Genomic DNA, 24,666 nt, shown 5'->3' on the forward strand with positions numbered 1-24,666 from the left:
GGATCAGATATCATAACATCCGCGGCATCATTATCAGGATTTCTCGAGACTAGAATTCAGTGATTCTCTGTTCCACTTCAGTGGCATAATGGCCCATTCATACTGCGAGACAGTCAGAATAGCCTAATAGAGATTTCTTTCTGATGATGCTGAAGAGACCAAGTTAAGCCCGACGAAAAGAAAATTGTCTTCTTGAGTATGTGTGTGAGGCTGCATGCAGTAGAAAACTCTTACTGTTGAGATTAATCTGTGCAAATGCTTGTCTCCAAAAGGGTGAAAACTTATAAAATAATGGACAAGATGGAATATTTAGCTTAATTTATACCATGTCTAGGAGCATTCAAATGTTTCTCTCCGCTGCACCTCTGCTTTGTATAACAGGAATATGTAAATACTGAAAAGTGCAGCACTTGTTCTTACAAATACGAGTTTATTATCAGAACACGATCTTAACTGTGGGACAGAACAAAAGGAGAACAGACAGGGAGACACAGATGGTATCAGAAAAACAAAAGAGGACAGAGAATAGACTAAATTTTGAAGGCAGTGAAGAATAGGCGTGCAAAGGAAGAAAGAGACAAACACATTTGAGTCAAATTACTTGTGATAAGGATGAATGAAGGAAGCCTGTGTTGTAGTCTGCGTGTGTGTGTGTGTGTGTGTGTGTGTGTGTGTGTGTGTGTGTGTGTGTGTGTGTGTGTGTGTGTGTGTGTGTTTGAGAAAATAAGTGCAGATTAATTAAACTGCAGACAGGATCGATACTGCTTTTATTTCTAGACCTAATCGATAACCTGATGCCCCTGAAATTAGACAGTTATGCCCCCGGCCGTGCGTTTTTGTTTGGGTGTTAGCACATGTGTGTACAGGCGTGTACTAATCACACAGCTACTGTGAACACAAAGATACTGGCTCCCAGAGCCATCTTTCATCTTGTAATTAAATAGCAAAAACACAGACCAATAGGTACACACAGTCACTCTGTTGAGATATAGCTTCTTTGATGCTGCAGTGGTTAGATGTCTTGTTTCATTTAAGCCTGTGAATGCATCGCAGTTCCCACACTGATGCATATGTGGCATAAACATAGGCTACCCAAGCCCCATTTTACTATCCATCTGCTGTATATATTTCAGAATATCATCAAACTGTTTTTAGTTTCTCTTTTTGCTCTTCCTCTTCAATTCCCCTGTTGTCATCTCTGTCACATCATTTATTCAACTTTCTCTCTCTCCTGCTCTCATCTTTTCCCTTGCCTCTTCCGACCTCTCTACTGCTTCCACAGAACGTCCCCAGCCGCCCAGGAAGCTGTCGGTTCCTCAGGATGAGGTTGAAGCTCGCCAACTCCGCCTCCACTGGGTGAATGGTGGCTCAGGCTCGTCCCTGCTGAGGTACTTCACCCTGCAGGTGAAGGAGCTGCCCGGCAGGGACTGGAACACCCACACCGCTGACATCCCACACAACGTCACTTCATGGACCGTTGACAGGTACGGCCACATGCACATATACTACCGTTCAAAGTTTGGGGTCACTTAGAAATGTCGTTATTTTACAAAGAAAAGCAGTTTTTTCAATGAAGATATCATTAAATGAATCAGAAATCCAGTCTAGACATTGTTAATGTGGTAAATGACTATTCTAGCTAGAAATGGCAGATTTTTAATGGAATATCTCCATAGGGGTACAGAGGAACATTTCCAGCAACCATCAATCCTGTGTTCTAATGCTACATTGTGTTAGCTAATGGTGTTGAAAGGCTAATTGATGATTAGAAAACCCTTGTGCAATTATCTTAGCACATGAATAAAAGTGTGAGTTTTCATGTAAAACATGAAACTGCCTGGGTGGTTCCAACTTTTTGAACATCGGTGGATAAGATATGGACGGTGTGGTAAAAACATCAAGCCTTGGATGTGTGTAGCAGCTGTTCATGTATACCGATCAGCCACAACATTAAAACCGACTGACTTGGACTGGGGAAGAAATAAGAATGGAGTACAAGTTATATCACTGTGTACATTGTTGGCCAGGAAGATGATATTGCTATTTTTGGAAGTCTGACAAACCTCCTTCTTTTGAAATGTGGCTAAAAGAATTGGGAAATGTATTGCACTTAGAGAAAATTAGATACATGTTAGCTAATCGATTAAGTTTATTTTTCAAAATTTGGCAACCAGTCATTAGTATGTTGGACAATCTTAAGTAACTCAGACTCCTGTTATTCTTGTTTTTATTTTTAATTTCTGATCCTGCCTCAACAATATAGATGTGCACCTGTGATATCACCACCTGTTTCTGTTGTTCTGTTATATTAAAATAATAAACATATATTTAAAAAAAAAAAAAAAAAAACAACTGCCTAGGGTGCTCAAATAGCTCAACTGGTTGAGCGGGTGACCTGTAAACAGGGGCTATAGTCCCCAACACACCTCACGGCCCTTTGCTGCAGCTCTTCCCCCCATTCTTCACCCTACTTTCCTGTCTGCCTCTCGACACCCTATCTAATGAAGCCAGTCAGGCCAAAAAAATAACTTAAAAACAAAAAACAAAACTCTGTCTGCGTAGATCATGGGTGTAAAACATAAACCTAGAGGATAGAGAATTTCACTGTGCATATAATGAATATAGAACATATGAAAATGTACCTTATTGAGTGAATGAATCCATGACTTCAGCTGCAGATAAGGATGTGGATTATTTTAATTATGTTTTTCAAATATTTATGAACATTTTATGAATATTTTGGAGTTTTTCCTATTTGTTAAAATATTTTCTTAATATTTTGTGATATATCCTGCATATTTCCAAAAAATCCTTTTTTACATTAATATTTTTGGGACATTTTCATCATGTTTGTTGGAGATTTTAGTGTTTTTTTAAAAAATACTTTCAGAAAAATTATAAGCAGTTTCCACCAGAGGGTCCAATCTTCTCAAAGGGCAAAAATTACAGAGAAGACTTTAACTGAAAAAGGATCAAAATACAGTGTTAATAAATAAAACCAAGTAAAATAAATAAAATCTATAAAAATTCTACCTATGGACACTGGCAGTAGTGCAGTATAGTGACAGCTTATTGAGGTGATAGTAGTGCAGTTCTGTAAGTCCCCATTACTCAGCTGGAATTGAAGAAGCTTCTTCAATGAAGGTGAAACATTTTCAAGAACATACAAGAGAAGTCCAGTTGATTTTTTTACTGAAGCTCCTACGATCACCTGCCTAATCTTGTGTAATTTCTCTTCACACCAACCAAATAGTTCCACCTGGACACTGTGTTCCTGGAGTGTTTGGCACCGGGTCACTGACATTGGACCGTTTGTATCTGGAGAGTTTTGAGGCTGGATCGATTCACACTTCAACTTGTTTTATGGCTCTTATCCAGGTTGTTTTCTCGTGACTAGATCCTTGCTTGTGCTGTATCTACTGTAGCAAATTTGTAGAAAAATTTGCCTCATACGACTGCACCAAACAATGTAGATAAAAGTGTAGGCTGCAACACACCTAATAGTAGAAACTACACTTCAGGATTAAAATTGCACTCGTTAATTTAGGGGCACCATTCTCTGCTTGTCTGAGAAAATTATGAATCTAGACTACGTTTCAAAGACACTTTGATGAAAAAGAAATTGGTCAGTGTCATTATGAAAGTCGTGAACTCTGATTTCATTGACCTTCAGTTCCCAAAACAAAGAAATACTCGGTAGAACTGATGACAGTTATATACAAACATTTATTAACTAATACTATGAACAAACAATAAACAACAACAGACAGTGAATAAATGAATGAATAAATGCAGATAAATAAACTAATGAACTGTGATCGCCAAAGGAAGCAGTTGGTAAGAAGGTGATGAATTTAGAATTACTTTGAAATCGGAAAACCAGATGTAATTTGTAAATTCACCCGTTTCGCAGAAGGAAAATGATACTTGTAGAGCTTTTGTAGTAGTGAAAGGGAGACTGGATGTGAAGCTGTGATGATCTGCTGGATGAGATGTTCAGGAACACAGAGACATGGAGGAACTTTTGCAGGTTTGCATTACAAAAGTGTGCCGAAGTAAAAACACTATGAGTCAAAGCTCATAGTTATCAAGAAAATATTTGCTCTGTTGTAGTTCTTAAGTAATTCTTAAGCCCAGTTTCATTCCTCAAAGAGCCCATTTTTCTGAGAGCCCATTTTTCTAAGTGCCCCCCCAATTTTGTGCTCCTTAATATGCTACACTATACTCGCAGATATACACCGCTTAAGACGGATTAAAGCATCTGCTTAATAAAATTGTAGAATTGTAGGGTCAGTGCGTTGGGTTCTTCAGTCCTGAGCAGTTCTTGGCATGTCACTGTTAGCAAGTGGGCAAGTTGTTGGTCAGCACAAATCAACGTTTCACAGCTGAACACTTTAGTGTTATTCATCTGTCAGTAGTTTTAATGTTGAGAATGAACCGCTTCTAGTCTGTTTTATCATTTCCAAAACTACAACACGAGCTAAAGTATATGAAGAGAATAAATAGCCAAAACTACAAATATCAGCATCACTGTCTGCAAAACCAGTGGAAATGACAGTCAGTGCTTGTAAAAAAAATGGGATTGATCTTTGCTAATAAGGGAGGAAATATAACAACTTCTTTCTTGGAAAAAGAACCAAAACCCAGGTGACAGAACAGGCTCAATCATAGGTGCCATTAAATCATTCTTCACATTCACACGTTTTCACATTTACCAAGCAGTAAGGTGAGCAGCATGCTGCAACAGGCTGAGATGGGCAAACATAGCAGAGTACAGAAGAAAATGGATTCAGTTTTCATTCATCAAACCGTTAAAATAAGCCTGCATCTGCCTTGATACCAAGCCTGAGGAAGATCCTTGGAATCCCTGTTCTCATTAAGAAACAAGTGAGCTTGAAATAGTAACATTAAAAAGTTCAAATGTTGGTTGTCTGCCATTGTCTGAAATGCAGAATTCATTTCATAACATCACTGAGTGAAAAGCCATTGCTGTAAGCTACGTATGTGCTTTGTGAGAAGTGAAAGTTTGATGGCCATAACAACGATATCTAAGGGGGAGGCGGGAGTTACCAAACAGTCTAAAAGTCCATCTTCAGCTTGGTGAAATCAAGAACAAATGTTACTGTTTTTCACCTCCTTACAGAACCCTAAAATGGACAGTTTGTTGAGCATGATATGCTGAATTAGTTACAGCAATCTGCAGAAATCTTGTGATGTTTCTTCATCCTTGGGGAGGAGAACGGACAGAGAGGGGAAGATGCTGTGAATTCAAAGCAAACAGCAAAGAATTACAAAACAGAAGAAAGGGTTTTATTTATTAAGAACTTAAAGCACAGAAAAGGTTTGTGGAGCCTATAAACATACACCACAAAAAAATCACGAGAGAGCAAAGTAATCATAATTACCGGACAAACGGGGAGGGTCCCAGACGCCAAACCATACACAGCAGGAACTGCTCTGTCTTTCTCTTACTATTTTTTTTAAACCTATTTGTCTCTGCTTTCAGGTTTCTGTTTGTTGTTTGTCAGTCCTCGGTCTTGACTACATTTTCATGCGTCATCCGTCTGCTTGTCACCGCCTCCCTCCCTCCATCCATCAACAGAAAATGCTTTCAAACCTCATGAGGATTTTATTTTTTGCTCAACCATCACCCCTACTCATCCTGTAGAAGAGACCTTCAGCCTTATCACATGTCTTCCTCTTTCTTTCACCCTCCATCCTCGAGTGTTGCTGTCGTCATGGCAGCGGGTGATAGTGGTCCTGCTCTCCTGGCAGCTGGAGTATGACTACAGACCATGATGGACTATGACTATGATGCTGCTTTACTAGTATATAGCGTGTGTTTCCGCCTGCCTCTCCACTGTTTGTGTGTGCTCCTTTGCAAGCCATTGTAGGGCTGTTTGAGATGCTGGAGAGAGTTCTCAGTGTGTCTGCATCAGTCTGTTTCAAGCTGCCTCAGGGAGAGTCTCTCTACTATGTTGGTGGTGTTGCTGTTGTTGTTTTGATGCCGTTTTCGAGCTCATTCTATCACTGAATGCTCTCATTACTGCGCCGGATGGAGGAATTAGCTTATATCTCCGCATGCTCACACCCATACCGACTCGTTATCTATCCTTAATTGTTGTTTTTCCAGCGAGACGTCTTTGGAACCAAAATATCGAGGTCCCCAGGCTGATGCGCAGACACACTTATACAGTGCACACACACACACACACACACACACACACACACACACATTAACACTTTGAAACACTGTCCTTAACATCCTCCCAGTGTTGCTGGTACCCCACCATGTTTGAGCTTGGTGCCTTTGATGTTCTATTCCTACGATACCCACAACCCCACAGGGCCTCTTCTTGTCCCTTATTGGGCTCAGCTCATTATTATACAAGAAGACACTGGAGCAGCTCTCCTGTCACCTGCTGAATTTGTAACTGATGCTCTGCAGTCTCCTGAGCTGTCTGTAAATAAAGTCTGGAGGAAGACCTCGCACGTAGATGTGTGAGCAGGCGTGGAGCAAATCCTCGTTAGAAATTATTAAAACTGCTCCTTTTAACTCTTGTTCATAATAGGTTAGATCAATTAAAAATGGAAAAGCATGTGTTTTCACCACCTGTGCTTTTTAAACTTGAATCAGTGCAGAGGAGAGGGTATGTTTAAAGTATTTGCATGCAACAGGGCAGATTTGTTGAGCCAGTCCCCACCAATGTGTCCTCTGACCCAACTGTAAGTGGCTCTAAAGTGAAGTGTTTGCAAAATGACTGATGTAAATTGTTATTCTATGTTTATTAATGCATTCACCTTGCACAGAGGAGAAATGCAGATGTTGCAGTGGTATGGCAGTAAAGACACTTTGGCAGCAAAGACAATTAAGAAAGGTGTGAGATAATTATTATTCAAGATCCCGTCTGCCCCTCCAAGCACAGTGAAAGAGCAAAACATGTCTAAGAGACTGGGTGGAAGTTATTTCCAGAGTGTATAGTGGTGCTAAAGATGAGTTTCTGACCAGGCGTAGTGCCATAGAGCAGTGATTCTAATGAGAGACTTCATGCACTTTTTGGATCTTGCACAGAACAGCTGCAGTTTCTGTGTGGTTTTGTGCCAAAATAAAGAAAAGTTGATATAAACAATGGTGTCAAAGCCTTCAAAAGGCTTTACGAGGAAAGAAATTACTTTGAATAGTCTCACAAGCACACATAATGCTCTTCAGTGAGGAAACCTTGAGTGGAAAATGACAGCAGTGTCTAAGCTACTTCAGAGTTCTGGCATTGCTGTAATTACATTATCATAAAATACTTGCTTTATGAACTAATTTCAGCTTTCGTCAGTATACAGCTTTCTCACTTTGGCTACTGCACTAATCAAATCACACCTAATTTAGCAATTTCAACGCAGATTAGTACATCTCAAAATGACTGACAGGCTAATAATAAGAAGGTCCAAATGTGAAGCAATCAGAGATTAAAGCACGGAGTCGTTGCTATGAGGAGGTATTAAGACACATTGCTCACAAACGGCACATCTTTCAAATAAAAAGAAAAGAATGAGTCCTGGATTAACAGCACATCCTCTGCATCTGTAAGAAGTTACAACTGGCCACATTTGATCGATACTTGAAGCAGAGTAGGTTCACAGGAGATTCTACACTGAGACATATCCAGTCATCTATTTACAGTTTTACACGAGAGAATTCCACTGAAGTATTGTAAATTGTCTCGTGTGAAACAACAAGTGCATGAGTTTCAAATTGGTTAATCACATCAACCTGACGTTTTTTTTTTTCAATCTGGCTACAAAAAATTCTTGAAAACAAATTGGATTTTTTTCCCTGACACATTTGCAAATGTTGCGTATCTGTGTCTACAGTTTGAAGCCCTTCACGTCGTACAAGTTTCGGATGTTTGCCACCAATGATGTGGGAGACAGCGTCCTCAGCAGGGAGACGGACGCCGCTACAACTCTGCAGGATGGTGAGAAACTGGGATGCAACACAGGAGGGAAGTGAGGGTTTAGATGAGGATGTATGGATTCCACAAACGGAATGTAGTAGAACTGTCTGTCTGTCTGTCTGTACATCTTCTTCACTCTTCCTGTGTTTACTTTCCAGTGCCTGATGAGCCTCCAGTGATTCTCGCAGTGAAACCGACAACTACCACCTCAGTGCTGGTGCAGTGGAAGGTATTTTCAGACTTCTTACACACCAACAGTCTCAGACAAACACAGACCTACGCAACAAATCACGTAGCAGGATTCCAGGTTAATTACTTACTTTGAAGATCAAACCCCGACAGACTTTATACAGGATGCGTGTTTGTATCTGCGGATGTAATTATCGATACAAGGTCAGAGGGCAGCAAAGATAAATAGTAGGATGCAGGCAGACAGTTCTGTGTGGGGGTAACTCCTAATGAGTGTATACCGGCAGGAGACGTGTGATAGGTCGAGATGATCCCTCAGCAATCAATAATGTTCAACAACAGAGCAGAAAAAAGAGAAGTAATGAAAAAATAAATACCATCTGGTTACTTCACTGTGTGTCACTCTTACTCTTCTGTCTGGAAATGTCTTCTCATCCTTGTGACCTTATGTCAAAGAAGGGGGCCATAAAAAATACAAATTCACAAGCTTATTTCATCACCCTTTACAAGAGTACCAAACCTACTGAAGCATCACTTTGCCTGTGCAAGTTTCAGCCAGACCAATCCACCAGCCCTTTAAAGTGGACTCTGCTGATAAAATGCTGCTCTGTCCTGCCTGTCACCTCACTCCAGCAAGAAAATGAAAATGAGCCGAGTGCAGAATCCTTAGGAGCTTGAAAAGTTCTCTTTGAGAAATGGATTACTTTTTATGTGTTGCTTGTGTGTGTTTGATTCCAGCGTCCCAGTGACGGCAGTGTTAATGGGGTGTTGACTGGATACCGGCTGTATTATAGAGAGCTTCCAATGAACACCTCCACTTTGACGGAAGCAGACGCCCTGACTACCAAAAACAACACCACAAGTGCCCTGATTACGAGTAAGTAGCTCTGTGACCAGTGGAACCAACTAATCACTGAGGCTCGCTTCTGGGGGTTCAGGCATATGGGTTCTGTAAAGCGTCTTGAGACAATTTGAACTGTAATTGGCGCTATTGAATTAGATACGGTTGCTATTCAGTTCAATTCAATTTTATTTATATGATCTGAATTCACAACCTATGTCATCTCATAGCACTTAAAATAGGACCGTACGAATTGTAAACAGAGAACCCAGCAATCCAAAGTTGCTTTTAGTTTCCCTATGAGTGACAGTGGGAAGGAACCAAAAAAAAAAAAAGCTCTGACAGAACCAGACTCAGGGAAGGCAGCCCTTTTGTAATGTTCAATACAGTCTTTTTCTTTTTTTAAATGTCCATTTTGATTGCTATTTTTTTCCCCTATGATTGTTGTCTGCCTTGAATGTCAAGCTCTCAGTTTGCAGCTTATGATGTGAAGATATGGTGATGATCATAACAGCAGGTCTAGTATATGAAATTATTATATTATAATAAATTTGTGGAGACAGAAACAGGAATTGCAGGGACAAAGAGGTTATGGCATCTAGCAAATGCCCATCTGTAGATGTTGCAACTATGTGTTATACATCTTAATGGTACCATGAAGTCCTTCTTCCTGGTAGACAAGAGAAGGCTTCTTATTTCTGGCCAACAGACTTGGACTTTGTGGAGTGAAAAGACAAACATCACTGACAATTTTTTTTAATCAAATATAGCGAGCTTATTAAGCTAATGGCATGTCTATGAATTGGTTGAAAATGTATTCCTCAGATGACTTTTTCACGCTTCAAGGTGCCAGGTTTTATAGCAAGAATCCTGTGAAAAGGTCTTAAATATGCACCTGACTGAGTCACAGCTTCGTATTGCATTTACAGCATTGACACTGTGATGTGCAACAGTCAAATCTCAGGATTTATGATATGAAATGTAGAAGAAAGGTGAATTAACACGAACACATTATGCTGCAATTTTTTTTTCTGCTTGATACAAAAAGAACGTTTGCACAGTTCACATTTTTCGTGACTATTCCACAAGAGAAGCTTGTCATATGAGACAGTTTACTCCAAGTTAAGGTTTCACAGGACAGGAGAGAAACACTGAAAAGAAAGGCGGTTGCAAAAGAAAATGCAGTGTCACCTGTATGGAAATATTTCAGCTACAGAAAGGATGATGTTGACCGAGAGCAGCCAGTGTGTCGACAGTGTCTGACTACTTAAATCAGCGACACAAAGCCACGTCTGAATGGCATCCAAATAACAAAACATTAGGATGCCTGTGTTACAAATGTTTTGCACTGAAAAGCTCATTTTTAAGCTTTTCTTCTTGTTTGAATTTTTAGAAATCATTCATTTTCAGTCTTTCCAACTAGAGTTATTCAAGTCAGCTGGTAAAAAGTCTACGACTTGATGCTCTACTTGATATATTGATCATTTTTTGAGGCTTAACCTGATGGAAATAATATGGAAATCAAGACGCATGGTTCTTGTGTTACAGTGTAGAACCTATATTTAAAAATATGATCGCGTAAGCATAATAAAAATCTATATTGCGACTGATATTGTTTAATTTTTTTTATTGTTTTATTGTTTGTTCATTCTCTGCTATATTTTCTTCTTGAAGATTAAAAAATTCTAAGGCTTTCACGATGGAAACTAACCAGCATGGCTGGCTAATTTAATGCTGTCTTGAGACACGTTTGCCGAGGCTGCAGAGGTGTAAACATCAGTAAAGCGCAGGACAGAGCTGCTGATGTTATCCTGCACTCTTTTCACACAATGTTAAAACTCTGCACTTCCAAACTGCTTAAATGCTAAGTATTGATCTTGCTGCAGCCCGTGGACACTGGTTCAACATGTGGTGACATCCACAGACTGACAGGCATGCTGCACTTTGTTCCGGCTGTTAAACCTTAATGGAGAAGTTTAGCAATCGATCAGTTGTTGTAGAATTTTTAATATATTTCCTTAATTACCAAAGTACAAGTGGTGTCCCCTTTGAACGTTGTGATAAACACAGCAGATGATGGAGCCTTTCTGTTGTCAGGCATCACACAAGCATTAAATAGTGAACTGATACAACAGAACATCTGTTTTCCAAGACTGGTTGTAGATTTTGAGCTGCTGCACTAAAATCCTTGATTTAACAAAAAGGTGAATAATGGAGCCTGTAATTTGTTAAAACACAAAGTCAGCAATAATAGGGATTATTAAAAAGATCTTTTAGAATTGTTTATAATGCCATGCAAGGCTGCCATTTTCCAATTCAATTTTGCAGCGTTTTTTGAAAAGATTTTTCAGAGGTTGCAAAAGTTCATGAAAAAATGTTTTCACAAGCTTTTGACATCAAAAATGAAACGTGTATTCACAAGGAGACATCAAAGAAATGACCTTCACTAGACAGTTGTTTTCTTACTACGTTGTAACTTTGCAATAATAAAATATTATTATTCACTGTACAGACTCAGGTGCTTTATTGTCAGTTCAGTATCTGCTTGGATTGGCAAATGGACAGCTCTCCGTCCACAAGACGTCCAATAAGTCTGACCGGCATATTGAAACATAAAAGTCTTTCCCTCTTAAAGACATTGATTTTATCGAATGCCATTATAATTGCACAATTTATTGCTGAACTTGAAACATTTATTGATTTATTTTCCATCTATTTTATCTCTCCTGAAGCCAAGAGCACCTTCAAGACCGTCAGCAGTGCCTCGCTCACAGAGTTTGAGTTGACTCGTAAGTAATTTATCGTAGAAGTGGAAGAGTAAAACTCAGGGGATATTTAGTGGTGACCAGCATGTTATATGAATGTTTATAAAGTTTTATTGTGTCTTTACAGAACTGAAGAAGTTCCAGCGCTATCAGATTGTTATGACGAGCTACAATATCATCGGAGAGAGCCCACCCTCTGCTCCGGTAGTGGTTTCTGTTGGAGAGGCAGGTAGGCGAACAGAGAAAACTTTTGGTCTGGATGCAAGTTTTTTTGTCTTTCATCCCTGCATTGTACATTGATTAGAGAATTGTTTTGCACTAGGTTTGGGCATTGTGGATAACCAGCAAGCTTGTTACCCCCTTAGAGGTTTGTTCAAACAGCAGCTTGTAGGTTAGCAACTCCAGTGAATTCACCTGTAGGAAAATGAAGCAGAAGCTGTACATATATGATGTTATCAGACACACACAGGACCATAAAGTTATCATGTATCAGGAGTAGGCCTGGGACTTTAATGTATTCATTATGATTAGTTAATTACAGAAAAAATAATGCATTTGATCGCACCTTTCTGAGTTCCCTAATTACTGGCCCACCGGTAAGACTGATGCACACTCTAGCCTGTTAGGTGGCAGTAATAAACCTAAAGTCTGTTTGCCAGCCGCGAAGAAGATGCACAGGACGAACTGAGTGAATCAGCGCAGAAACGTTGGACCAACATGGTGGCTCGGTCACAAACTTTCTCTTTTATTCCGAAAACTGTTCTGCAAAACATATTTTTGAAAGCATTTGAGGTGAGAAGTCAGCTGCTGAATCTGTTCTCATCTTAGTTCAACGATGGTTAGCTTAGACGCTTAATGAAAATTTCGCGATGCGTCGGACCGCCGCTCCCCGCACTGCATTTGCATAAATGAAACTACTCTATGCAAATGAGCTCTGGGGCGAAGCACCATAACTTTCGCGCAGGCAGTCCTAATACCGGCAAACAGTGTAGCCATCCCACAGTAGACCACTTTACAAGACATTCAAAGTGGTTCCAAAAAGTCTTAAAATGTTGAATATATTCGCTATAATTGCACTTTGAGTTTGCAGTAATCTGTGAAAGTAGTGGACAGATGAAAAATTCTGATAAATATAAATGAAACACAAACATTTTTGTTGTTTAAACTGATGTATATGTCTATTCATTAATTCAGTCATCAACCAACATTTATTTGAATTGAAAAACTTTGCTTATTTTGTCAAATATTGGTATTTGACAAAATGTGATTAATCGTGATTAATTAATTACAACGCCTGTGATTAATTAGATACATTTTTTAATCGCATCGCACCACTAATCAGCAGATAACTACCAGTCGTTTAATACTGGAGTATTGACACTTGCTGTTAACAGAAACTGATGCACACAGAAATAGAGAAAGAAGGACAAGTGGGAAAGAGTTGACTTACACAGATGTTTGCAAACACAGAAAAAAGACTTTTTTGGAGCCACATCTCTGCAACCGTTTCTCCCACCAGAACCAGAAGCTGCTGCAGCTGGTGTAACTGAAGCTTTTGTGTTTCAACTTTCAATCTCACACAGCCTGGCTCAGACACTCCACTCGATACACCATTGCATCTCCAGAAACATAATCCTGTAGTCTAAGATGAGCTGCATGCCATCATGTTGCTTGTTACAGATGCAGCAGTGAAGCACAAAAGTAGCTCCACAATTCGGAGAAGCGTTGACTCGATGTCCAGGCTGGAGTTTGTGCATCCTACACAAACATTCATTTACCATGATGGCAACTTGTGAAATGCCAAGTCATTAGCAAAAACAGACCATCTCTCTAAATCACAGCTGCTCTCAGACTCTCCACCTACTACTGCACTGTGCACTGAGGCAGAGGCTACATAGTATAATCTGTTGCGAAACAAACCAAGTTGGAATATCTGCCTTTATTGCTCATAAAATCATGCATTAACTTTTCAAACAATAATTTTTAAGAATATTGTTAAAAATTTTGCCTAAAAAAAAATCACCCTGTAAGTTGCTCTTTAGATTCGGTTGTCGGTCCGCTTCATTTTTTTGTATTTAACATCTAAGAAGGGGATTTATGTAAGTTTTTAAGCATGAAAGCACATTTTTTAACTCTTCAAGTTTGATAAACAATCCAAAGTTCACTCACTTGCTGTTTCTAAAGCTTTTAATACATGTATTTCATGGTGTTCCCTGGCAGATATATTTGACTTATGGTTGACATTTGAGCTCAGTAATAGATTCATTCAGAGAATTCCATTTGCTTTGACTGACTGTATGGTGTGGGTGAAAGCTCTGGAAAAAGCTTGTGAGTGGACTTTGAGTTGGGATAGTTTAGTGTCGTGTCTCTATTTTGTGCTTTGACTCCTGATATCACCTCTGGAATCACATTGTCTTTGAGGTGTTCTTTAATTAAAAGCGTGTTTGGTATGTGTGCATGTGTGCGTGCGTGCGTGCGTGCATGCGTGTGTGTGTGCGTGCGTGTGCATTCATATTCACACATCTGAAATCCTGCACAAGGTCAACTATTTTATGGTGATGGCTCAGCCTCTGTTTAACTTTCACTGGAGAGTCAAACTCTGGATCCTGTAGACAGACAGGAGTGTAAATACACACCTCCCTCCCTTCTTTCTCTCTCTGTTACACACACACACACACACACACACACACACACACACACACACACACACACACACACACAGAGACACATACACACCTCACGCAACAGCAAGAAAACACACAAACAAGAATGCAAGGGAAAAAATTCTCATATGTGATAGTAGCACCCACACATCTTTGCAATTTCTCTCACAATCTCACACTTACTTCAGACTACTGCTGTATTCATATTCAAGGCCTGCGTGTAGTGTGTGTGTGTGTGTGTGTGTGTGTGCGTGCGTGCGTGCGTGCGTGCGTGCGTGCGTGTGTGTGTGTTTGTAGAGTTTAGCAGGCAATACATATCACATGCAGAGGAGTAAGAGGTGAGGATAAGCAGACAGAGCAGGAGGCGGAGGCAGAAAAGGCTAGAGGGGGATGATGAAATGGGGTGATATGGCCTTTTCTCTAGCCTCAGGTGCACACCGCTGAGTGTTCGTGCATATGTGTGGTACAGTAGAGTAACAAGGTACTGCCCTAGGCCCATTCTAATTGGAAGGGTAGAGCATATTTTCCCTACTTCCCACTCTAACACCCACCAGCTGCACACACACACTCACAGTAACTCTCTAACAGATAAAATCTTGCCTGCTGCAGCTCCATCGGTGGCTCCTCAGTCTATCAGAGTGTCAGCTGTGTCTCCCTCCATCCTGGAAGTGACCTGGGACATACCTCCTCTTGAGACCCAGAATGGACTCATCCAAGGATACAAGGTGACACACAGAAAAATAAGCACAAAAAAAAAAATAATAATAATAATAAAAAAAAAAAAAAAAATATATATATATATATATATATATATATATATATATATATATATATATATACGACAAAAAATACTACTGATTAAATAATAGTTTATGTCCTATTTGACATGCTTAAGCCTAATTGTATTTCCAGGATATATAGGAGGCCGTTTCATGTCATCAGCAGCACTGCACATGCAAAGGCCTAGAGTGGTTTCCTGCTTGCATTCAAGCCGTAGCACAAGTTGTCAGCTCTCACACAATGCCTAAAACTAAAGAACTATGTGAAGCCACAAAGGCAGCCATCTTGGCACTGCTGGAAATTGGCATGAGTGAGAGACAGCTAGTGAAAAAAACTGAAGATCTCCAAGACAGCCGTTCATTACACCAAGAAAAAACAAGCTGAACATGGTACTACCAAATTGCTCGCTGGTTGTGGCAGGAAATGTCTTTCTACCCCACGAGATGACCGTGCACTCATCTGTTCCTGTGTCAGGAATCGTCGTCAGACCTCCAGGGACCTTAAAAATGAGTGGGCACTGTGGAGAAATGTGACTTGTTCGGCAAGGACAGTTTGAAACAGACTTGTTGAAGCTGATCTGAAGTCACACAGGGCAGGAAGAAGCCCTTCATCTAGGAAAGACAGAGGAAAGCCCAGCTACTCTTTGCTGGGGATCACAAGGATTGGACTGTTGATGATTGGGCTAAAGTTCTCTTAAGTAATGAATCCAATTTCCAGTTGATGCCCACTTCAGCCAACTTACTGGTTAGGAGGAACCTGGAGAAACTACAAACCAGACTGTCTGCCTCTACAGTAGAACATGGGGGTGGATCAGTGACGACCTGGGGTTGTTTCAGTATGGGTGGAACAGGGCAAATGAACCAGGTCATGTACAGGGCTACTCTTGAAAACAGTCTTCTTCCATCAGCTGGAAAACTCTTTCCTGCCTCCAATGACTGGATTTTCCAACAAGACAATGCCCCTTACCACACAGCAAGGTCAGTTAAAGCCTGGATGGAGAACCAGAACATTGGAACCATGCCTTGGCCTGCTCAATCACCAGATCTAAATCCAACTGAAAACCTGTGGAAACTCATCAAACGCAAAATGGAGAACCACAAGTCCAAAAACCAAATATTCGAATCTCAAAATATTCGGATACCACCGTCACAACCAAATATTCGGCCATTCGGATATTCAGGTCCAGCACTACTAAACACACACAACAGGAATGTAGCTGAAAGAAGAAGAGCACAGATCAGTACTTCGAGTGTCCACAGAGAAGCAATGGCACCTTCTCTATTTAAAATGTCTCGTCCTGAAGGGGTTTTGCTCTGCTGCGTTTTCAAGTGTCCTATAGACACAAGAGAGAGAGGGAGAGAGAATGAAGTTAGAGGAAGAATCTGAATATCCTTTAATGGTTTCAATATCACTCCTTTGCCTGCCTCTCTCCCACAGCTCCCCTGTCCCGCCCCCTCACTCTTAGTACTTCAAACACAAGGTTATCTGTCCTGCTTTAGACACATTGATTTCTGCCAGAGTAGAGGGAGGAATGGAGAAGAAAGAAGGGAATGTAATATTTACAGAGTGAAGGAATGAGACGAGGAAGTGATCCCTGTAGAATCCTGATTAGAGAAGATCGAGGGAATATGTTTAAACTACCAGAAGTGGGTGGACAGGGGGAGAAGAGGGCGAGGCGGAGGGGTTAAGGAGATTAAGATAAGAGAAAAAGAGCAAAGAATGTTTAATGAATTTATAGGTTCCAATTTCTCTTCATACTCCTTCTCTGTCAGCTGAATAGCGCAGGCAGCAGGTAGGACTGAAGGTAAACTCCATTGCAGGACCATTTTTCAACAACTGAAGTTTACTGAAATGCCCTGGAGGCCTTGTTAAACAACTTGAACAGGATGGGCGAGGGCCAACACACAAAATCCAACTGTGCCACTCCTGTCAGAAAGAATTTCAGACACACTCACCAGATGCAAAAGGTTGTACTTGACAACATGTTCATTTGGGCAGTAACAGCAAATCCTCAAGTACCAATCAGATGTTTAGATTCTGATTTCAGCTCTGTACAACTTCAGATTTCCCTATTTTTGTCTTTATATTTCAAAGATGATGATCAACTTGCAACATCCATCATGCTGCTCCTGCAGAAATAGGTCAGTCATGTGTAGTAGAAAGGGTACACAAACACACAAAAGAAAAAAATGATAAAATGTCCTCTCCCATTCTTGTTTTTTAAATATCCAAAATCAGCTCTTCAACAAAAGAAACAGAAAGTCCATTCAAAGTTCTTGATCTTATCAAATAATATCGTAGTCATGTTTATCCATGACAGTTTCAAATTATTTTTTGGAGTAATCCTGGGGGTCTCACACTCTGGATACCAAAATAGATCCACTAAACAACAGTATAGAGTAGATTAAAAAACAGCCTGGACTCCTTACTAAGTCATTAGAATAAAGTATCACAAGAGATGTTGCCTTTTTTCCAAAATACAAAATACTAAATGAAAATACTGCCTTCATTCAAAGGCTAATTCCTTTTAATTTTAAATTGAGCATAAGGATGAATTATTCCGTGCCTCATTACCATGAGAGGCTGTGGAGGGACAGACATAGGATGCTGCTGCCCTCAAGTGCTGCCCAGAAGCTGCTACTTCCAAATTTGGAAGTTGTAAATATAGATTATTCTGCTCTGTAGTACTGTCTGTTAGGAATAACAGCTAAATGGACCTCTTTGAGTAGCTCTTGGCTGTTGTTTTACTTTTTGAACCAAACTGCACACAGACAGTTTATGCTGCAGGAAACACTGAATACTGCATTTAGAATTTCCCAAAAATTCATACACATCAGCATAGTTCATCTTTGCTTTTAGTTGTTGCCACAAATTTGAATATTAGAACTGTTTCTAAAACTGTTGTACGTTACTGTTATTCTTAAAGTTGTAGTGATAGTTTAAAACATCGTGCACTAATAGCAGGCAAATTAAACGATAGGATCCTACTGCTTCGTGACACTAATGTGGAATAAGTCACTTCTGTAACATCAGAACAATAACTGACAGTTTCTCACTTTGTATGCATCCTGATGGTCCACCACAGATCAACTGACACACAGAAAACTGCCAGCAGATCAGTCGGTCTGTGCTTATAAAGGCCACAGTTTCCTGATTTGATTACAGATTGAACTAGAAAAGCACTCAGAAAGCGCAGTACTCTGCCAAAGCTGCTCAGTAGACGTATCATTTCCGACGGATGAAATCTTGAATAAAAAATGACCTTGCGCTGAGCACAGGCATGTGTTATGCATGTGCATGTTATGTATGGATACTGAATTGCCCTGTAAATTACTCTTATAAAGGTCTGTTGATCAGTTCATCACTTTTGGCAAGCCTTTGTTTTGCTTGTGTTAAAATAACCGTTCCCTCCATGCTTTTATTTTGAAGGCGTATTTTTAATGTTACAGGCTTTTATTTTGTCACCATTCCAGCAGCACAGGAAGTGTTTATCTAAGAAGCAGTTTCTTGACATGACGAAGACGCTGCCGAAAAGTCCGAAAATCCACGTAAACATGAAAGACAAAGCAAAGGATGTGTCTAAACTTAGAAGCACCTATCTGGAATGGAGACAAGCTCTTCCAGTGTTTCCTGAAGAACGGAGAGAAGGAGAAAGGTGTATTTGTGTTCAAAATTAGGCTGACGGCTGAACGTAAATAAAGGCTTTGTGAAACATCAGGAGCTTCACCGTTGTCTGGCTGGGGTTTGCTACATTGCTTGACCTAAATATGTAGCGGGCTGCAGGAATTGATGGGGCTCAGAAACACCCCATAGTTTAATCATTTGTTCCTGGTATGATTTCCAACTGATAAATCACATTCATTTTGTAGTAGGATCGCAGTCATGTGATCGTCAACAGGTAACTGACACAGTGTTCATGTCATGGTTATGGCGACGCCGTGCTGGCTGCTATATCTGGCAATGGAAAATCCTTAACAAAGTCGTGGATCCAGACTATAAGCCGCATCACTGTGAAAATCTAATGAGGTGGTCCTTGTGTCATTTCTGACTTCCCCTGAAAAATTCATCCAAATCCGTTGGTCTGTTTTTGGGTAATGTTTCACGCTGACAGACAGACAGATAGACACAGAGACATATGCCAATCGTCACATAACACCGTTCCTTGGCGGAGGAATGAACTGAGGAACCACACACTGAATGATCAGATACTTGGATGGCTGATAGTCTCTGAACACTTGTGAGAGAAAATGTCGGCAAGGCGAAGTTGTCCAGGTTCATATCTAAAATAAAAACTTTGCTGCGATAGATATTTGGTTTTCTGTGGGTTTTCCATTTAAAGTTAAAACATCTGAGCTTAAAATAAATAAGAAGCTGTTTTGGATTTCTCTCCCTCACAAAATGCTTCTTTTTTGTTCATTTCTCATTTATCTGTAACCTTGCTGTTTGTGTCAGATATCAAGTATGGTCTAAAGACTAATGATGTGGATATGCAGCTGTCCAGTATCATTATGAGCAGAAGGCAAGCTGTTTTAAAGCATCAAATAGACTTTATCACCTGATATGCTTTTAAATAGGCCGTTTACTGGCAGGAAGATATCAGGTTTATTGTTAATTTTAAAAATATAACCTTGACTGTAATACCGAAGACATACATGTCTTATAAAATAGTTAGTTTTTGCAAAATCAGTTAAGTAACACATTTCGGAAATTGCAATAAAATTTTGGCACCATTAAATTGTGATGTTCCCATGCTTTTAGCTTCAGATTACAAGGTCTTACTATTAATATTGATCTCATCGTACAGGACACAATTATCAGGTAACCTTTGTTCTATTTCATCTCATGGGGATCAGCCACAGTTGCCCATGTGTCTTCATTACTGGCCAATGCCATAAAAGTTATTGGCCGCATTAGTGGATATTGATTCAGTCTCACATGTGCATGTGTCAGTTGGGTTCAGTTTCACCATCCACACTCATATATGATTACTGCCAGGCTTGTTGAATCTAAACAGTGAGTCTGAAGGGTTACAAAGCCATTGCTGAGGCTCTGGGACTCCAGAGAACCACAGTGAGAGACATTATCCACACATGGAGAAACATGGAACAGTGGTGAACCTTCCCAGGAGTGGACCAACGACCAACATTTCTCCAAGAGCGTCAACATATAATCCAGGAGGTCACAAAAGAACCCAGAGAACACCTAAAGATCTGCAGACCTCACTGGTCTTAGTTAAGGTCCTACTACATGATTCCACAATGAGGAAGACTCTGGGAGAAAATGGATCCATAGGAGAGTTGCAAGGATCAAATCACTACTGACTAAAAAGAACATAATGATTTGTCTGGTATTTGCAAAAAAATATCTGGATGAGCTCCAGGATTTCTGGGATAACGTCCTGTGAACTGACGAGTCAGAGGTGGAACTTTTTAGAAGCCATGAGTCCATTACATCTGGTGTAAATCTAATACTGCATTCCACAAGAAGAACATGATACCAGCAGTGAAACATGGTGGTGGTAGTGTGATGGTTGGAGGACCTGGATGACTTGTCATCACTGATGGAGCCATGAATTCTGCTCTCTATCAGAAAATCCTCCTGGAGAAAATCCACCATCAGTTCATGACCTAAAGCTCAACACTAATGGTTTATGCAGCACGACAAAGACCCAAAAAACACAAACAAGTCCACCTCTGAGTGGCTCAAAAAGAACTAAATGAAGGTTCTGGAGTGGCCAAGTCAAAGTCTGGACTTGAATCCAACTGATGATGTGGGAGGCAATTACTTTTTCACAGGGGGGATACAGGTTTTCAGTAAATCATAATTTAAAAACTGCATTTTGTGTTTGGTGGGTTATCTCTGTCTAATATTAAATAGATATAAATATCAGTTTGATGATCTGGAACATTTAAGTGTGAGAAATATGCAAAAATAGAAGTTTTCTGTAGGGGGCCGAATACATTTTCACAGCACTGTCACACTGTAAGCATTCAGTTTAGGTTCACTTCCTTAAATAATGATTATGGCTCACAGAAATCATCCATATTTGTTAAGTTTTCAGGTATAATGACGTACAACATTGTGCAGAAACTTCAGGCATTAAATGAATGTGAGAATGCTTTCAAAAATGTTTTTTATTGTTTTTGTGTATATTATTTTCATTTATCAAATAACTTCATACAAAATGCAGTAAACAAGAAAACAAAATAAATCAATTCTTTGTGTGACTACCTCTTACAAAATCTAAACATCCAAAGTTGTAGACTGGTGACTGTGGCTCCAACATGACATGAAGACTATAGTTCTAATTTCCATTTAATGATAATGAGCCACTGATCAATTTGTGTATTTAATTAGAACTTACAGTGATTGTAGTTACCAGATTGTCTTAAGTGTAAAACAGGTGTAAGAGAAAGAGCACTAAGTGGTTCTGAGGTCGGTTGTTGATTTTTTGGGTGTCACTGAACAGAAAACTGTAGAAAACTACACTTCTACACCTCTTCATGTGCCTGTTTTTGGGCAAACCTAGCCTACTATCTGCTGTAAGAAATCAGTACCTACAAACTTCTGTTAAACTGTCAACTTCAACTCTAACCTCCTCATAACCACCTTATACAACAGCTGCTTGTTCATCTGAAAGAGTTAGAGAGCTTCAGAATCCGAGAAAAGAAAGTAAATCACACATGAATCTGGCAGAAAAGACATGGAGAGAGGAGAAGACATGTTGTTGACGGTGTTTCTGCACCATGTCGCAGATCCACTACTGGGAGAGAGATCAGCAGAACCAGACTGAGAAGGTGAAGGTGATCTTTGTCCCGGACACCCGTGTCCACCTCACTAACCTGACCAGCTACACTCCTTATCTGGTCACGCTGACGGCCTTCAACACGGCTGGAGATGGACCGCCCAGTGATCCCCGTGGAGCCCGAACCCTGCAGTCCGGTAGGAAGTGGCGGCAATTCAGTTGATTCCTCCCACTTCTGTTTTGTCTTTCATCATAGGAGCTTCGGGAGAAATCAGCTGGACCTACCAGAGAAGTCTGTCAAGAAGCTACCTGTCAAGAACCTATCAGAGAAGTCCAGCTGATTTCTGCTGAAGCTCCTATGATCACCATGACCTGGATGACTGGGAATCTCCACAGACATCTGCATCTTTCATCTTTTCCTGTGCTTGCAGCTCCTGGCCAGCCGAGCTTCCTGTCCTTCTCAGAGGTGACGGGAGGAAGCGTCAACGTGTCCTGGGGAGCTCCACTCACTCCTAACGGCCAACTGGAAGGCTACAGGGTCATCTACGAGCCCACCGCTCCCGTCCAAGGTATCCACACACACCTACCGTTCAAAAGTTTGGGCTCACCCAGAGAATTTCATGCTTACTGTGAAAACTCACGCTTTCATTCATGTGCTAACATAATTGCAGAAGAGTTTTTTAATCATCAAGTAGCCTTTCAACACCGTTAGCTAACACAATGTAGCATTAGAACACAGGAGTGATGGTTGCTGGAAATGTTCCTATGTACCCCTATGTAGATATTCCATTAAAAATCAGCTGTTTGCAGCTAGAATAGTCATTTACCACGTTAACTATGTCTAGACTGTATTTCTGATTAATGTTATCTTCATTGAAAAAAATGCTTTTCTTTCAAAAATATAAACATTTCTAAATGACCACAAACTTTTGAATGGTATTGTAAATATATATATATATATATATATATATATATATATATATATATATATATATATATATATATATATATATATATATATATATATATATATATATATATATATATATAAAAAAATAATTCCACACACTCCCAGACATGTTGATTCCTATGCTGATGGTTCTCTTTGGTCGTCTGCAGGGGTGAGTAAAGTGGTGACAGTGGACGTGAAAGGCAGCTGGCAGCGGTGGCTGAAGGTTCGAGACCTGATCAAAGGAGCGACTTATGGTTTCAGTGTTCAGGCCCTCACGGTCAGCTATGGACCCCCGATACAGGCGAACATTACTGCTCAGCCTGTGAAAGGTAGACATGGCTGTTCCTCCACATATGTGTGGACAAATATGTGCTAATATAGTCATATGATGCAGAACAATCATTTTCATACTATCAGTTACTCTACAGATACTTTCCTCTGTTAAGCGTTTTATTATTTTTTCTGTTAATGTTCCCAATAGAAATGAAAAATACTCCTCAAAGCTTTAAATGTCATAGAAGTGCAGTAGAAATTAGAGAAATTAAGGAAATTCTCACATATGAGGAGCTATAACTACCAAATATTTGCTATTTTTGCTTTAAAAAATTATGCTTGAAACAACATGATGATGATAATAGTTGTTGATAAGTTTTGTTTTTTTTTTTTGACCAGTAAAATGAATGGTGCTACGGTAAAGTTTAGGCCCTAGAGGGTTGTCAAAGTCATTGTAATACAGGGGCCACATACATCAACTCTTTGATCTCAAGTGGGCCAGTAAAATCGCAGACTAATGACTTCTAAATAACCACAACTGCAAATGGCTCCTTTTGTTTCAGTGCAAAAAAAGCACATCCTGAAAGTGTTCACATTTTTCAAACTATCTTTTTACAAAACATTATGAACAACCTGAAATTTCTTCGGAAAAATAAATTCAATTTCAACAATATTATGCCTCAGTTTATCATTTACACCTTACAACTTACAGATCACAGAGTATCTACAAAGGCACGAAACATTCAGTGACAGTTATCTGGAACTGAACGATATACACCAATCTGGCATAACATTATGACCACCTGTCTAATATTGTATTGGTCCCCTTCATGTGGTCAAAAATGCTCTGAACCCTTGGGTCTGGACCAGAGGACATCTCAGTGTCTATGGGGTGTGGACCAGGATGTTGGCAGTGGATCATTTGGGTTCTCTGGGTTGTGCAGTGGGGCCTTTGGGAATCGAACTTTGTTCCACTGCATCCTGTTGGTGTTTGATCAGAATGGGGTCTAGGAACTTTGGAGGTCAAATCAACATCTTGGGTGATTGTCGTGTTCCTCGAGATGCTTTGTGGTGGGGTGCATTTGACTGTGGGGGTATGCCAGTGACATTCAGGATTTCCATTTGAATGAAGGAGTGTGTGCTTGTTCTGGGACGTTTATTTTACTGTCTAAGTCTCACCAACACGGATGCCAAAATCCAAGGTTTTCCAGCAGAACACCACATAGTGCCAACATGATCAATGTTCACCTGTCAGTGGTCAATACTCTGTGGCTCATCGGTGTTTGTGATCAAAAAAAACTTGTGAAGGTTTAGAAATTATTTAAAATTTATAGTTTTACAAATTATAATTTCTGTAATTTTTACACTTTGCAAAGTTGTATGAAAAGTGACAATGACAAGTTGTATACAAAAACATCTCTGAGTGTGTCCCTCTGGCACCACAGGCTCTCCTGGGTCTCCCATGGAAATGACCATCTCCAAGACGTCTTCTGAGCTCACCATCCACTG

General features: G+C 40.0%; 1 protein-coding gene across 4 annotated transcripts in view; it reads left to right on the forward strand.

Moving 5' to 3' along the window:
- The window catches only part of sdk1b (sidekick cell adhesion molecule 1b), a 296,949-nt gene that overhangs the window by 265,056 nt on the left and 7,227 nt on the right, over positions 1 to 24,666 (forward strand). For all 4 annotated transcript variants that reach the window (XM_055009968.1, XM_055009969.1, XM_035943818.2 and 1 more), the window contains 11 exons: positions 1,283 to 1,484; positions 7,867 to 7,970; positions 8,108 to 8,178; positions 8,877 to 9,015; positions 11,712 to 11,768; positions 11,872 to 11,973; positions 15,017 to 15,132; positions 21,943 to 22,129; positions 22,364 to 22,501; positions 23,052 to 23,213; positions 24,603 to 24,666. The exon at positions 24,603 to 24,666 is cut by the window's right edge and continues 62 nt beyond it. In XM_055009968.1, the coding sequence (XP_054865943.1) occupies positions 1,283 to 1,484; positions 7,867 to 7,970; positions 8,108 to 8,178; positions 8,877 to 9,015; positions 11,712 to 11,768; positions 11,872 to 11,973; positions 15,017 to 15,132; positions 21,943 to 22,129; positions 22,364 to 22,501; positions 23,052 to 23,213; positions 24,603 to 24,666 (1,342 nt within the window). The remainder of the gene's footprint in view (positions 1 to 1,282; positions 1,485 to 7,866; positions 7,971 to 8,107; positions 8,179 to 8,876; positions 9,016 to 11,711; positions 11,769 to 11,871; positions 11,974 to 15,016; positions 15,133 to 21,942; positions 22,130 to 22,363; positions 22,502 to 23,051; positions 23,214 to 24,602) is intronic.

The sequence above is a fragment of the Amphiprion ocellaris genome, chromosome 4 (genome assembly GCF_022539595.1).
Source record: "Amphiprion ocellaris isolate individual 3 ecotype Okinawa chromosome 4, ASM2253959v1, whole genome shotgun sequence".
Lineage (NCBI taxonomy): Eukaryota > Metazoa > Chordata > Actinopteri > Pomacentridae > Amphiprion > Amphiprion ocellaris.